Below are 17,280 nucleotides of genomic sequence, written 5' to 3' on the forward strand. Positions count from 1 at the left end.
TTAAAGAGGTTCAAAAAACCAACTGTATTGTGTGTTGCCTTAGGTTTCATGTATAGGATGGGTGGTGTGTGTGTTGAGGCAGTAAAGAGTTTGATCCTCTAAGCCACACTAAAATTGGATGCCACAAATAGCCTATATGAATTCCCAAAATCCTGCTTAACAGACACTGGATGTGTTGGGAGGCAGGAATAGGAGGGGAAAGAGAGCTGTTGAGTATTTTCTCCAAGTAATTCTGAATGCATATTTTGTAGGCTAAAAGCAAGACTACATTCATATACCTTCATTCCATTTTTGTTTTTTTCTCGAAGCTCAAATCCAACAGAAAAATAATGAAAACCAAATGAAAACTAAGATTTATATAAACTTCACAGGTAGAAAAAGGACTGAGTATTATTTCGAGTTGAGACTGAGGACTGGATGTTGATGGAATCCCTTTATACATGCAGCCACTGAAAATGAAATGTAGTTTGAAAGTCTTCATATGCTCTTAAAATAAATATCAACATTGATAAAGCATAAAGAGGGTTGGTTTCTCAGCTGTGAAGAGTTCAGGTCAGGCTTCTTTACTAGCAGATATTGATGTTGTAACACTATTTTTTTCTATGCCTTCTTTACTGCAGCATTCCTGCCGTATTAGTTCTGTACTATTTCTAGTTTAATCGTCAGAATAAAAAAACCCCAGACATTTCTCCTTTGCATTGTCTGGGACTGAAAGTTTACCTGGATGAAAGAAGCTGTTTATAAAGTGGCAGTGCTAGATTTTTATTAAAAGAATCAGAATTATTTTGTGGTATATTGGCTTGCATTTTTCTGGTGACTCATTTGTATGAGCTAAGGTAATTGGGTGTTTCCTACCCTTTTGATCATAGGTAGATAAAACTCCCTGCTGCTTTGCTTTTTTATTTTTTCTGTCCTCTCCTTCTCCTCCCAACTCATCTAATATTATTTTGGCCTGTGGAGGCATGGATGGAATACAGGGACATAACTGGGCTTGCTGCATTTGAAGAAAATTTTCATGATTAAACAACATGATAGTTCAGTGGTTTTGATCTGAGAGAGCCTTTATAACTGACTTGGACTGGTTTTGTGTGTGTTGCTTCTAACTCTCTGTGGAAGAGTACACAGATTACCCCTTAGCAGAGTATATTTGCTTTTTTCCATATAAAGACAATCACAATGCAGTAGTGCCATGCAGACATTCAGCCAAGCTATAAAACCTTTTTGTGGCAATGTTGACTTGGAGAGTTGGGACTACAAATGATATTCTTGCTACAGTAAATTGCTAGTACACTAGTTAGACCAATTTTTGTTTTTAACAGACTTTATCTGTGTTTCAGGGTTGAGGAATTCCTCGGAGTGAATGCTGACACTCAGATGTGGTTTTCTTTATTACCCAGTAATACTGGAATGCCTATCTGTTTTCAATGTAGTTTGAGATTAGGAATTATTTTGCCTCACAGCTGTTGGATTCAGGGCTTGGGGTCTTTGTGATGAGTCGGGAAATAACTAAAACAGGCCTCCACTCAGCAGTGTGTGCCTCAGTGAGCTCTGCCTCCAAACCAGCCCAGCCCTGGAGGGCTTCAAGGCACTCACAGTGCAGAACATCATTATGTACCCAAGTTCCTGTTGTTTTCAGCTAAGACGTCCCACAAGAACTGCTTTTTAACTTGGGGTGTTCTGTAATCTGTTCTTTTGATTCTCTCTTCACTCTTCTGCCTGTTGTTCCTCAGTCCATGTGTGTTCCCCCTTCCCTCCTCCCCAGTTCTTTTGAGGACAGTCTTTTGAATCTCTCTAAGCCTCTTCATATTATCTTCTGGTATTTTCACTGCAATCAATTTAATAAATAAAAATTTCTTCTATGTTTTTTTCTCTACATCATCAAAAGGCATTACCTAAATTCTGACTCAGCAGCCTGCTGGAATTTGCTGCCTGAGGTATTGTCAGTTTGCTTTGGTTTCAGTCTGGATTCCTGTCCTGGAGACTCTGCCTGTATCAGCAGCTCAAATTAATACCTTCCCACTATTTGATATAAATACCTGCTTCATCTTAGCTGCTGTTGTATTCTTTCTACTTGTATACAAGTATGATATTGCAATATGAATTTTTATTTCTTTATTTATAATCTAAGACTGCAGGTGCTCTTCTCCAGTATGTTAAAATTTTACAATGCCATGCTGTCTCTCCCCCTCCTTGCTACATTCAAGCTTCATGAGCAGTCAGTTTGCAATTTGCAGTCTTTTGGTGCAAATGCTGGACAACAAGGTTTACTGCTTTGATGTATGTAGTTTCCATGTAATCACATTTACAAGATGCTTGGTTGAATAGCTTTGCTTTTCCACAGGAGTATTCTGTGTTTACCCACAGCCAGAACTCAAGATGCATTTTCCTGTTGGTTCAGCTCACATTTGTTGCTCTTTATAAAACTATTTGTTTTGCCTGTGTATAACAGCTGAAATTAACCCCTTGGATACAACAGATAGATAGCTGTCCTTGCTCTGGCAGTAAACTTAATCAAAAGCTCATAAGCACTAATTTGTGCTGGTTTTAAATAAGAGTTTTGGCTTTTCTTACTTTTTTTTTCTTCCCATTTTTTGCTATTCTCCCCATCTGGCACTATAACATTTGTTGTTATGTTCCAGTTGGAAGCACTGTGGGTGGAATTGCACACTCAAGAGCTGGCTGAATAGCCCTTAGGCCACTGTGAACATTTCTGTTTCCTCTGTCAGCTCTACGTGTTCAGCAGCCTCAGTCTGGGATTCTTGGGTGAGGGAATTGTCTGCTGGCTGTCAGTTTTACAGCATTTCCTTCTTGCCAAAGCTCCCTGGTTCTCTGAATTCAACATTTCAATAGCAACTTGATGTTCGTATAACTGCACACCAGTGAAGAGTTGTTATTTTGAGACTGTTTTGCTGCACTCTCCGTGTAACTCTTTGCATTCTAGGCAGGCTAATGTTACCTTTATAAATACCAACCCCTTCTTCCCCAGTATAAATGGATACCAGGACCCCAATATTCTTATGAGAATCTGTCTAATGTTATTGAATCTGAAATTAAAAATGCTTTCATTTTTAAATTACCCATCTTACAGCATCTTCTTTTAAAGATGCTGGTGGAAATATGGAATCCAAAGTCATCTAACTTGTTTCACTGCAACATATGAGCCCAAAGGAGCCTGATGGTTTTGTGTGTGTGCCCTGGGTCTGGAGCATCCCTCCATGGCACAGACAGACACTGGCAACTGTGACAGGAGCTTTTTAGGGTTAACTGTTCACAGCTCTCATGGCCATTCTGACAGCCCATCTGGACTGCATGCAACTTCTCAAGCCCATCCATACCCTACTGGCTGGTGTTGGGAGAACCTCTGCCTCTCAATCCTCAGCCCCTTTAGGGATTTAAAAGGGATTTTAAAATGTGTTTTGCTGGGTCAGGACTGGCACAGACACTGCACAGGAACCTACAGCAAATACCTTCTGCTGCTCACCTCTTGTCTCAAGAAATGGCTGCTGCTGAAGGCTTGGCCCGTAACGTTAAGTAATCTGCAGCCTCGTAGGCTTATGGAAAGTGTGATGAGAGTAGCAAAATATCAGCATTAGCTGAGGATTGGACATTATGTAGCAAATCAACTTTTAAAAAAATCCTATTTTTAAGGAAGTCTGATTTTAAAACCTTACAAAACCTTATGCCGAAAGAACTGTTTCCAATGCGAGAGTGTTTAACAATATTTCTCTTGGGACATCAGCTGCTCCTTAAAAATAATGTCCTAACTTTAATTTGTTCATTTGTGGAGGAAGGTGGAAGGCCAAACAGCTTGTGTCAATGAATAGAAACTATAATTTTTATGCAGTCTAGAAGGTACTTGTGCTTCTTCTTAGTCATTGTACCATATATTGTTTTCCCCCCTCTGGCTTTCTTTCCCATTCAAAGCTTTCCATTTATCTGAAAAATACTACTTGAGAAAATACATTATCACTCTAAACTCATTATTTCAGAGATTTTTTTTATCTGATCTCATCCAAACATGGATAAACAGAAGAGAAAAAGTCAGGGGAAATTATCCAGGGCCTGGATGCCACAGCCATCATGTGGATTGTCCCTCTCCCTCGGGAGGAAGGGTTTATATGCCCACAGAGGGAGCATGTCCCATGGTTCTTGGGAAAAGTCAGCAAATTTGTGGGAACTCACAGCAAAGTTCTTCCTGTTTTGCTTTGCTCTCAGAGCCCTGCTGCTTTCCACAGCCCAGCTCTGGCCTGTGCTCCTGTTTCTCTCCAAAGGCACTCAGGTATTGCTGGTGCTGCCAGCCTCCATCCCAGATACAGTCTCTATAGAAAATAAAGTTGTTTGCTGCATTAAATGGCTGTGCTCCCCACTGCCTGCCAAGAGAACGTCACCTGAAGCCTGTTTGCACAGAAGGGGAGCAGGCTGCAGGTGCAGTATTGACCCTGCTCCAGCTCTGGTCTAAGCCCCTGGCTTGGTCTTTCCTGGGCTGCCCACCACGCTGCTGGGTTGCAGCATCAGAGTGGCTCTTTAGCCTGGAACTAACAGCACACCCAGCATGTCACCTCTGTCCCAACTGCATCTGCACAGCTCTTTGTAAAGCTGCATTTCCAAACCTCATTTTCTTTACTTCTTGAATCAATTTCCAAGCTCTTCATGAATTCATTCTGCTTCCTGGAATGGAAACTCCACTGTCTGCTGACACTTTTGCTCTAAATGTCAGTGATGTTGAGCTTTGGCATGGAATGCACATAAATTTTCTTCTGATGGGAAAAGACACGTGCTAATGAGCAGCCAGTTACCCTGAACAATTTGAAGACAAAAATACAGCTGGAGGCAGTTCTGGGACCATATTTCTTCACCATTTCTACATTTTACTTGAGATCATCTTATTACAGTGTTTTGTCATATGAAACTTATCAGCTGTATCTATGACTAGTTTGTTCTGGCTCAGTTTTTTCCTGTTAATCATGTTAATCAAGTCTTGTAGAGGGCTTTCTTTGATCTCTTTGCACAAACCTGCATGGGATTTTTTTCTTTAAACCATAAGGCTCTCCCTGCCCACAGCCTCGGGACTGTAACTGCACACACCATCAATTCCAGTGTTATCCCTGTGGCATTTTTCAAATTTATCAACTTCTAGATGCATTACTTTTCATATTTTTATTAGATTGCAGAAGCCTTAATTTTATTTTTAAGAGGATGGGCACTGTCCTTCTGTGTGCATTCAGAACAAGCCATTGTAGTAAAACCATTCCAAGCTGACTACATTGTTGATGCATTTTTTTCTGAAGACCCATAGAAACAGAAATTTGGGTACTGAATTCTCACCTACCTATGTGGGAAATTATTTTTCAGTAGCTACTTACCCCTCTAATATTTTTCATCTTAAAAACCAGTGAAAAACAGTCATTTTTCTGTTCTAGCTTTTCCTGACATACTGTTTTTTGCCACAACTTCTTCTTTTGAGTTGTAGTACCTTTTCCTTTTAAAGTTTGCTTTTCTAAAATCTCTTAGCCAACTAAGTGCGTCTTGTGTACAACATGTCTGTAATTAACTGTCATTATTTTTAGAGTTCCAGTTGTGTATATATATATATATTTATATGCCTCATGGTCCAGGTTACTGTAGAAATCTTGATATTACATACCATCCAATTACTTCTTAAATAATGTATTGGCATCTTACTGCAAACTTCAGGAAAATAAAATGTGTCAGCTGGTCCACCCGTGCTTTAAAAGCAGTTCATCTAGCCTCCATTGAGACATTACTGTGAGATCCATAATGCACAATTAGTCGTGAATTGTACATCTTTTTAGCATTCCTGGGTAGACTGCTAATGAGGGAATAAATAGCACAATTTTATTTAGTCTCACACACTGGTTAAAATGGATTATTAAACGGGGGACACAAAACTATTCTGTCTCCTTCAGCAGAGGGACATCTGGGTGCAACATTTTTTCTTCCAGATAGATGGGTGTGGTCCATCCAGAGATACCTGTGGGTGTAATGTGCTTCTAGATCGCTGTTTACTTGAAAGGAATCAAACTGGTTAAAAATACTGTGATGTTTACCCATGGAGAGAAATTAATATTCTGGGGTGCGATCTATTTAACTAAAGATAGATATTTACTCTGGAATGAGATAACTATCCAGGTTACATAAAGAGAAATGCTTACTTTCATTGGCACTGCCCTTTATGGCCAGGCTAGGCATTTAACAGGCAATTTATCTTTTCAGAGCTGCAATATCAGTTCTGTCATCCTTACTAGTCTCAGTTCTTCAGTGAGACTATTTACATGTTAAATATTACTCAGCATGACTAATGGGGCCAGCACTGAGGTTATGTTGCAAGTAGAGAGGAGAGACGTTTCTATTAGCACTAAACCTTATCTCACAAAAATCACTGGAGACTGGCACTTCCCAGAGGTTCTGCTTTCTTTTGATTATCATCCCTTCTTCCAGTAATTGATTCCAAGCAGTTCAGCTTCTGTTATTTAGTGGAAGAGAATCTGTCTTTTTCAGAGATTTATTCATGAAGTCACAAGAAAGTCTGTGCTTAGGTATGAGGTTTTGTGTGTAGAGTGCAAGCAAATAGATTACTGGGGAGTTGAGGGAGCTAAAATTGTGGAACATGGAAGAATGTAACTGAGGATAGTGCAGTGATGGAGGGGTTCATGTATAGGACACAGAAGAATGAGGAGAGGGGGGAATTAGTATCAGGATACTACAAAAACAAGGAAGTGGATATACCATCTAATGAGGATAAACTCAGCCAAAATCTCTAATGGCCCACTTACTTGAGCTTGACATCCTGTTCTGATTTTAAATGTTTGTGATGAGTAAACTTACATAATACTTTACTGTGAAACAAGAAAAGAAGGAACATGGTTTCAGTTAAATGATAGGTTTCTGTTTTGATTAGCATGACAATTTTACTCTCAGATGAAAGAAATGTTGGATTATTTTATCATGTTGCACCCCATTCTGTGCTCCATTTGGTACCTCTGCCACTCAGTTCTGCACTACAGTGGCACCACTGGGTCTTTGGTGCTGAACAGCTGGCATTTGACTGAGCCTAACTCAACTCCCCAGACTGACAAACAGAAGAAACCAATCAGTACATGAAAAAGAAACCACAGAAACATATCCTGTGGGTCTTGTCCCATGGCTCTGAGTTGTCTGGGTCAGGTTTTGTTCTAATTCAAGCATGAAGATAGAAATTATAGAACGTCAGTAGAAGCAAATAATTTAAAATTAATGTACTCATAGATGTACAAGCATTTGCGTACATTGATTTCTATTTTAAAAATATTCTTCTCAAAAATATGGATTTTGTTAGCAATATAGGAATACTTCTGCATCCCTTTATAAATCTTACTGTACAGTTCCTTAAGGACATATGAATAATCATCAAACCTGTGTATATTGTCTGTGCAAAGGCACAGATGAGAAAAGAATTGGCTTATATCACCTGCATTTGTTTTAATAAATTATTCTGTTCTAATACCCTTAATACATCACTGTACCATTTGGTCTTTCAGTCTAGTAACTCAAATTATATTTTTACAGCATCTTACCTCATTCTCATTTCTTAACGCTCTACCACTGACTCATTGACTACTAAACTTCCTTAGTATATGTTATGTATACCTAAACCATCATTTTGAAGTTAGCACAATTTTGCATTCTGCATGAAGCCTCAGGGAAAATGATGAGCTTTTCTCAAGTACCAACTAATGCTGAAGAAGTCCAGATTCGCCTCCGTTCCATCTTGAAAACCCTGTGTGCAGTGATGTTGAACTCAGTATTACAAAATAAATAGACCTCTGTTGGCTTTTTGCTAGCATTTTGCTCTTCACATGATACTCCTTAATTCATACATTGTGCAGCCACAAGGAACCCTTACAATCTCTTCCCTGAAGCATAAACCTACCCAGATTTAATTTCTGTTTGAACTTTGAGTCTTTTGAGGGAGAAGGAGTCTTAACCCTCTGTAACAGAGAGTTCACCACTGGAGAAGCTACTCCAGCTTTTTCAGTCTTACTACTGAAATATGTGCCTATTTCTAAATTAGAATTTCCTTCTCACAGCCATTGGATCTTTTTATACCCTTGTCTGCTGTCTTGAAGAAACTACTACCAAAATTAGGCTTCCTTCAGAGGAACTGTAGACTGTGTTCAAGTGACTCCAGTAGCTTAACTGTCTTGAACACCCAGGTCTTCCACAGAAAGGCATGTTTTGACTGTAGAAGAGTGCATTACTGTTCTAAAAATCAATTTCATGCAGAATCATAAAGCATGGTTTGCTCACATTAAGTGCAGTGTTCATTTGTCCTTCTTCTGTAGCCCTGGCCTTTTCTCAGGAGGGAAAGGAGAAGTCCTCTCCTTTGATAGTTTGCATTAATTCAGGCTCCCTTATTTATGCTGCAGGTGACTTAGGTCTGGCAGGCATTTTATATAGCTCCTACCAGCTCACTCAAGGGAAGCTTGCCTTGATCTACATGACAGTTCAGCTGCCTAAAGCCAAAGAGGCACCTACCCCAATTTTGATGACAATACTATCCAGATTGTTGAAAAGTATGAGCTTGAGATGCCTCAAACGTTGCTTTGCAGTAAGCCTAAACAGAAAAATACCTGAGCTCAGTATACTCAGTACTGCTAATTACCAGCTCCATGGAAGAATGTTTGTTCAATCAACAGACAGCCACATGGCTCTTGTAATGGATTAAGGACTCACAGTGCTATTCTTTTAAGCAGGCAAAACTTGCATTGAAATGATCATCACAGAGATACCTCATCAGTGCTGTAACGTCCGGGAAAGTTTTGCTCGCACAAGGAATCCCTGATTAGGTACCAAATGACTTCTGTTCCTTTGCCACCAGAAGTCATTTGAAATGACAGTGGGAATTCAGTGGAGAGTGGCAAAGCCAATGTGTAATTTATACCAGCACTGTGGCCCCCATGGACTCTGGCTGTGTGCAGCACTGAGGCAGAGGGCTGGTATTGAAGTGACACAGTCCTTTCCTGCCAGGGCTGGACCCTGCCAGGCACAGCTCACCAGGCAGGTCAGAGAACAGGAAAACCATGGTGCAGCACCTGCCCAAGGAGAGATGGGAATAGTTGCCAGGCGGTTGTAGAGCATCCAGCCATGCCAGCTCTGTACCTGCTGTGTGCGTTTGGCAGCCCTCACCAGTCTTGGGAAAACAACCCCACAAACCATTGCTAAGAAATGCTTGCAGGATGGTTAATAAGCTATGGAACAAAGTTAGGTGGAATTTACTCCGCCTTCATGATGTTAAGGAGATAATGCAATAAATACTTTGTACCTTTTCCCATCAGGAATACTTCACAATTGTACAGGAGTTATTCTATAGTAGAAATCAAGATATTGTTTAAATACAAGCTGTAAATGTTTTCTGTTGCTTTTTTTTTTATCTATTCTTACATGTATGGGAATAAAATTCGTATAAAATGCACTGAACTCTCCTTCTTACCACTACCTCTTCTCTTGATTGCTTAGATCCCTATGTGAAGATCCATCTGATGCAGAATGGTAAGAGGCTGAAGAAGAAAAAGACTACAATTAAAAAGAACACTCTGAATCCCTACTACAACGAGTCTTTCAGCTTTGAAGTACCATTTGAGCAAATTCAGGTAATGTCAAACAGTGTTTTGTCTTTCCTCTGCATTCCATCTCTCAGCCCTTATAAATATTTAACAGGAATCTTGTTAATTATCACATGTGCATGCCTTCATTAGCACCTAGGTGCCAGCCCTGTGCTACATTAGATGAGTGTGACTGCTTCAAGAGGGAAATGATAAAATGTGAAGTACTTAGGAAGCTTTGATTCATCACTGAGAAATGGATAACTGACATTTTCTGTTAACAGAAATGGATTTGGGGGGAAAAAAAAGTCCACAGGGAGATAGTGAAGGAATGTGCCAGCAAAAAGGTGTAGGGATAAAAGAAAAGCCATTTATAACATTTTTCCCTAAATTATTAAAAATAATAAATTGGCACTATCAGATAAATTTGTGTTCCCTATGCATTTATTTGCCCTAGTTTTTGAAAGCACTGCAGCACCCCTTTAAAGTAAAACACCTAATTCACACACAGCTTTTTCTCAGTTATTCACTGCACTTTGAAAACTTTTTCAGTGATTCCTATGTCCCTTGGAAAAAGGCATTTGAGAATCTCAGGGGTCAGTACTGAACAGTATCTGTTCAGGGATTCAGTCTCCTATCTTTGAGCTACTGGTCTCTCATGAGAGAGAATTAACTGCTTTGGATCTTAACTGTCTTCTATCTCAAGAGAGAAGCTTTTTTAAGGAGGCATGTGGGAAAAGCGTGCTGGCTTCCCACCTGGCCATGGAGCTCCAGGACTGTGTAGATGTTAAGCAGTACAACAGCTTTTCTGGGTGGAGCAGAGTGGGGAAAGTGTCCTTTCAGTTTAAATTACCATAATTTAAAACATCCTTCTGTGGATTGTGAGAGTGGTCATGGTATAAATTAGATGCCATGCTTTTAAACTTGTAGTTTAAAAGCTGTAATGTGTTTAAATTGCTTGGACAAAACTTGGAGCCCCCTCTTTGTTAGATGAGAGCATGATATGGGTTTTCACATTGTATATCTTGGATTTTGATAGCAACTGGGCTGGAGAGAAGCCCAGGAGCCAAGGCCTACCTTTCAAGTAAAACTGTGCTTGCATTTTATTGACTCGGTACTAACAAAGATAATAAAATTAGACAAGGTGAAACATGGGTACAGTGACTTGGATGCATGACTAGTCCATTTAGAATTTCTTCATGCCCTACTGCATGTACAGGTGTCTGTGGATTCTAGGAATCAAGAAGTGAGAAATCCAGTGGGGGCTGATCTCCCTTGATTTTACTGAAAGCTGGTCTGTGTGCTTGTGAAAGATTTCTTAACAGGGATCAAAGACCCAGAGGCAAAAAGAGATTAATCAAATCAAGTGGCAGTTTAGACAACGAGTATCTTGATTTCCTAATAGGGACAGGATTGAGGAGCTGGAATGGTTGCCTCCAAATTACCCTATCAAAGCTTTGGCATGGTTAGGTACATTCTTGGTTCTTTACCATTTTGCCTTCTAATTAATTCTAAGTCATTTTTTGAGGTGGATATAGTTTATTTTAAAAGTGTGTGGTTTAGAGGTTTAAAATTTTTGCCTTCTTTTTTTTAATAAGTTTATTAGAATAATTTTTTAGCTACCTACTTGACTGTATAGCCCCAATTTTAAATCTGCAGTTAGGGACTTCGGTCATTTGCCAATGTATTTTGAGTTAGTTATAAAAGACTGTATTTAGAAGACACTTCATCATGTATACTGAAGTGATTTCATCATTAGAAAAACACATTTTAAATGTTATTTAGACTTAATACCGTAGGAATCACTGTGACTTACGTGCTATTCATATAAAAGTCATTAAGCAAGCTTTCACTGTCAAAAAATGATGGTTATACAAGTTTCTTGATTGTTGGAGAATGGAGAGAGGTCGTGGAGGGAAAGCAGGTCAATAGCAGTAGATCTGTGTAATTTTAAAGGACCCAAACATCACCATTTTCAGTAATTTCACAGTGACTATGGGTTCTGGCTCTTAAGAGAAAGAAAGTGATGTCTTCAGGGGTAATGGGAAAACACCACAGGGAAGTCAAATCCTGTTGCTACAGGCAGATCAGGCACGTGTTTTGCCACATGCAAAACAGACTGCCTTTGTAGGCAGCAGTGTCTCCAGGCCCTCTCAGTCCAAAGGGCTTAATCACACCATGGAAACTGCTAATCCAAGTGTTTATTAGGAGAGGCAGTGCTTTCTACTGCACCTCTTGGGTTTTGCCATGCAGCTGTTCCTTTAATATGTGGTACAAAGGCAAAGAGATGCTCACATTTCTCTGTAGGTTTAGTCCAGAGATCATGAGGGGAGAATCATCTCCAAGTTAATTATCTGAGCTGGCTGTTCTTTCATCTTTGTAGAGCAAGGAAAAGGGTCCTTCATTTACAGTGCTCATTTTTGTCTTATGATGAACATTTTTTTAAAAAATCCAGTAATAACTATCCCCAAGCTTCTAGGTACAACAGGCAAGCTTTTTTTTTTTTTGTAGTGCAAAGAAAATAGTCTCATGCTTACTCTTCATATCTGTGAGTGTACCATGCATCTAAAACATAAGTGTTCATTTGGGGAGGTACCATTAAAAGTGAGTGTATTGCAAACAGCAACACTGAAACGTAATTCTGGCACATAGAAATACTTGCTTCAGAATATTGCCTTTTATCATAACTACTCTGGAGAGGAAAATCTTCAGTTTGATGTATACTTTTGTCATCAGCAGCTATATAAATACTTCAGTGCCTGTTGGAATCATCTCTTTCTCTGGCTCAGTGAACTGTACAATCCTGTAAGGAAATGGACTTTATAAAATAAACCTCATGACCCTGGTCTTGCTACCTTTAAAAGATAATTCTATTACAAGCCCTGAAATTAATCATTCCAGTAAGAGGTCCAGATTGTAGATATGTTTAAAGCTTTAAATTTAAAAACCTGATTCTAGAGAATAGGAGATTTTTCTGGAAATGTGTATTTTCAGGGTATTTCTTCCTTCTAATCAGGAAGCTGACAGTGGAATCAGGAAAAGAACTGTATGTTCATTGTTAAAAATAAATCTCAATAAGAAGTGTTTACAATTTAGTAAAATCAGCCCAAGACTGTGAAAATCTTAGGTGCTGTTGGGGAAGAAACACCACTCCACTGATGAAGGAATAGCTGTTTGTGCTGTTTTGACTTATATTAAAGACCTGAAAGAGAGGAATTATGTGCATGTGCACACAACTACAAACATAAATGCATGGAAAATTGTCTATGAGCTGTGACAGATGGGCTCACACAGGCCATGTGGGACTTGTTTAACCCTGTTTGCCAGAGGTCACCCTTCCTGTAGAATGGCACTCCAGCATCAGCTCAGTCATAGGCTCTGCTGGTGTGTCAGAGCGTCGAGACACCAGGGCTTTATACATCCATTCCCTTAAGCAGCCAGCCTGTATTCCAGATTTCTCTGTAAATACACAGAATATACACAGTATACACACATGCTTGTGTGTGTGTGTGTGTGTATATATAGTAACCATAAGGGCTATCTTCTGAATTTATCTGGAAACACTTGACTAGCATACTGGATGGATGGGTAAGAGTTGCTAAGAAGTAGAAAAGCAACTAACAGAGCAGAGTACAGCATTGCAAATGTAGAGCCATTTCTCAACTTTAGTTGTTAACTTATTTACTTTTTAAAAAAGGGTGTGTAAAACGGCACAACTTTTGAATTAACTTGCCTGTAAATTATTAATCTGTTAAAGGGAAAACCATCAACCTCGATTTGCATATGAAGCTATTCAATGGAAGGGGGCAAGTTTCAAGCTAACAGGGAGGTTGTAAACCTGATTTTATTTGAAAGGCTCATAAGAAGCAAAACCAAAAGTTTGAATTTGCTTCTCATGAGGGGAATCTACTCCAGCTGTCCCACACTTCGCCCTTCAAGACTTCTCCATGGCCGGCTGTCCCCTCCATTCATCCCAGCTGACCTTCCCCTTACTGTCATGCTCACTGCTCTTTCTCTGTGTCATTACAGAAAGTGCAAATTGTTGTGACTGTTTTGGACTATGACAAGATTGGCAAGAACGATGCCATCGGCAAAGTCTTTGTGGGCTACAACAGCACCGGCGCGGAGCTGCGGCACTGGTCAGACATGCTGGCCAACCCCCGGCGGCCCATTGCACAGTGGCACACCCTACAGCCCGAGGAGGAGGTAGATGCCATGCTGGCAGTCAAGAAGTAAATTAAATTAAATTAAGTTAAATTATGAAGAAGAAAAAGACGAAGAAGAAGCCTTTCTGCATTTGCCCACATAGTGCTCTTTAGCCAGTATCTGTAAATACCTCAGTAATATGGGTCCTTTCATTTCCAGCCATGTGTTCCTGACACAGATCAGTTGTACTCTAAAATTCCCATTTTAATTTGCACAAATTTAAATGTAGAGAGCCTTTTAAAGGCGCTTCATTTTACCACTGCCCGCCCCAGATCTACTCTTCTTTTAAGCAATATGATGTGTAGATAGAGCATGACAGAAATTATTTATTGTATCACACAGTTGTATATATACACCAGTATGCTGAGAATTTATTTCTAGTTTGTGTATTTGTATGTTGTAAGCGTTTCCTAATCTGTGTATATCTAGATGTTTTTAATAAGATGTTCTATTTTAAATTATGTAAATTGACTGAGATATAGGAGAGCTGATACTATATTATAGGGTAACTATTGTATCGTCTGCATTCCAGAAAAAAAAATATCCAACTTGTAAGGCACTAGTAGTGTTACACTGACATCTTAAAGGACAACTTAAATCTGAACTTTCAACTGGATCATCCTAATAACACACTTCACATCCACAGTGAATCTTGGAGGGGCAAATCCAATTGGGTAGACTTCTTTCACAGGCAACTTAGCATGATCTGAGCAGTTCCATGGTTGACCTCATGGAGATGTAGCCAGAAGCCAGGATATAATTTTTTGTATATATTCCAAAGCAAACACATAAAAGACTGAAATGGCTTTAGAGTGGAAGTTGAGGAAGCAGTTCCACAGGAGGCAACGGTTTCATCTTACATACAAAGACAGACCACTGCAGAAGTTGTGCAGGGAGGGGGAAGAGGGAGATGCAGCAGTAGTAAAATGCTGCCAGGAAAACAAGAGTAGGTCTCCATTATCACCTTTATACAAAATTTGCATACTGTGAATTCCATCCACGATTTCACATTATAATGAGTTTGCACATTAGACTTTGTAACAAAATATTTTATGATACTAACTCAGATTAGAAGGAATGCAGAATATTTTTTAGACACAGCTGTGTGAGTTTATTATACAAAATAGTTTCATGGTAAACAGACAGTATTGTAATCCCATCAGAAGATGACAAAATTTAGCCATAGTTCTAAATGCACTTCAAAGTAAGCCAAAAGAGAACAGCTAGTGACCTTTTATATACTATTTATACTTAAGTTTTAATTTGTCCTTTAAAAAAAAGTGAAAACAAAGAACAAGTTCTAGAAAACTGAAGCAACCTCTTCTGTATACTAGATGCTCGTTTCAGGAGGAGTTTTTAAATGTTTTAAATGTTATTATGTAGTAAATGGCACTATTATGAAGCTATTAGTCATTCCATAAGAGTCTTGAAAGACTGCTCTGTGTATCACTGTGACTGCCGTGTGTGCTTAGAAATGTAGTTTTCTCAGTGGATAGCAATCAATTTATTCCGTAGTGATATTGTAATAATACTGCCATTCCCTTCTACTGCACTGCCGAAGGAACGCATAGCACAAGCAGTTCCAGTTGTTACGGACCAATGTAGAACTGGAGAGCTATGCAGGGGACAAGGATGCTCTAGTGAATGGGTTGACCACGCAGCATTTTGTCAAGCCCTGTGCAATACTCTACATTTCCAAGCGCCCTCGCCCCTGCTGCTTTCCCGTAGAGGCATCTTACAGCCCCCCCAGCATGGCACCTCTGCTGTACCATCTCATCCAGTCATTCAGGGCATCACCTCTAGCTCATCTACCGTCCTTGGAGGCCCCTCGCTTATCTTTCCAAGCTGTGAATATATTTATAATGCTTTGAAGAGTTCATTATTTTCAGCAATGCAAACTACCCTGGAAATGTGGAAATGCTATTGCTTTTGGAGGGAGGCGTGAGAATTAACCATTAACGTTCTTACCAGTCTTCTGTGTCTAACAAAGATGAATGTAATCAGAGAACTGGGCACTGCAAATTAAATTCCACAGCCTCCCTCAAGGCTCTGCTTCTGGGAGAAGTGTGGCAGTCTCAGAGATCAGTGCAGGGATGGCCAAGCACACCTGTTTTTCAGTACTTTGAGGGTAAAAGCAGCAGCAAAGTACTGGGAGGAGAATAAACGCCTGTATTTCTCCCCACCTCCAAAAGTGAGAATAGCAAGATCCATTTTCTTTCTTTTTTACATGAAACATAGAAAAAACACAAGCGAGAAATTTTCTGATAGAAACAGGCACATACATGCAAAGCATCAAGCTGGAATATTTTAAAATCTTATCCTTAAGGACCAAACCCCACCAAAGAGAAGAAGTAGACAGTCAGCTTTCCAGCCTAAGAGCTTCATGGTCTCCAGCTTTCAGTTACTCATTCAGGATAGCTGCAGGTTCAAAGTGCCAGGACTGACTTACTATGTTAAGGCATTCTTAATGCTTTCTCTTCCTACACTGCCAGACTGAACGTCACCCTAGAACTGGTTTGTAAGGTACAATGAGTCTCAGAGACTGAACCTGCCATGTGACCAAGATGACATTTTTCATCCTCAAAGAAGCCACATGTACCTTTCTGACAAAGCTGTGTGAAGTATTAGAATCTGATGCTGTAGAAAGATCCTAGTTGCCTTTGTGTATCTTTACTGCCTGCTTGAGTGTTTCTCTGTGTGGGTTTTCTCTGTATCTTGTAGAAATGTTTGGGGTGTTTTATCCTGCCATATTGCTCGTGGCCCGCGAGCTGACAACTTTAGCCGTATTTTACCTTCATTTTTGATGAGGTGGTTTATATTTTGTTTCACTTTGTGTAGTGACTCCCCACAGTAGAGTTTTCCAATTGTCGTTAAAATAACATACATATTACACAGATATTCAATAAAAATGTTTTATTTCCTGTTGATGTTCTGGCATTTCTCTTTTCATCTAAAATTTTGAAAAGACATTTCACTCCAGGACTTTCACACAATCACATACTTTGAAGTGTCACAAGTGAAATAGCACAGCACGTTTCGAGGGGCTGTGAAAAGCTGCTTTCATCAGTAAGACAGTCACAGCCAGCAGCGCTACAGTAGATGAATTCTCCACCTCTGTGGCAGATGAAGCACTATTACCTTGTTTACCCAGGAGCCTGATTATTTGCCTCAAAAACTATCATCCTCTATCAAAACATGACCATGACATAAACTCCCAAGTAGTTACCTACACATCAGTATTCTTCCAGACAATTGTGCTAAAGCTGTGGTTGAAGTTTTCATTTGGAGGGAGATCTTATTTTTACCTACATTCAAGTGCTGCTTCTAAGATGACCATAAAATTAAACCTCTTGTAGACTAAAGATCATTAAATAAGTGCTTAAACTTTGGGGGAAAGGGGCAGGAGGGAGAAGGTATTGCAGGTTCTATATGCACCAGACATTTTTGCAGCACATAAGAATACCAGGAAAAC

General features: G+C 39.6%; 1 protein-coding gene across 6 annotated transcripts in view; it reads left to right on the forward strand.

The window, feature by feature from the left end:
* The window catches only part of SYT1 (synaptotagmin 1), a 333,238-nt gene extending 316,503 nt beyond the window's left edge, over positions 1 to 16,735 (forward strand). For all 6 annotated transcript variants that reach the window (XM_014888619.2, XM_088164987.1, XM_088164986.1 and 3 more), the window contains 2 exons: positions 9,517 to 9,650; positions 13,632 to 16,735. In XM_014888619.2, the coding sequence (XP_014744105.1) occupies positions 9,517 to 9,650; positions 13,632 to 13,838 (341 nt within the window). In that variant the 3' untranslated portion in view covers positions 13,839 to 16,735. The remainder of the gene's footprint in view (positions 1 to 9,516; positions 9,651 to 13,631) is intronic.
* The last annotated feature ends 545 nt before the right edge of the window (positions 16,736 to 17,280 follow it).

This window comes from Sturnus vulgaris, chromosome 5 (genome assembly GCF_052056855.1).
Source record: "Sturnus vulgaris isolate bStuVul1 chromosome 5, bStuVul1.hap1, whole genome shotgun sequence".
NCBI lineage: Eukaryota > Metazoa > Chordata > Aves > Passeriformes > Sturnidae > Sturnus > Sturnus vulgaris.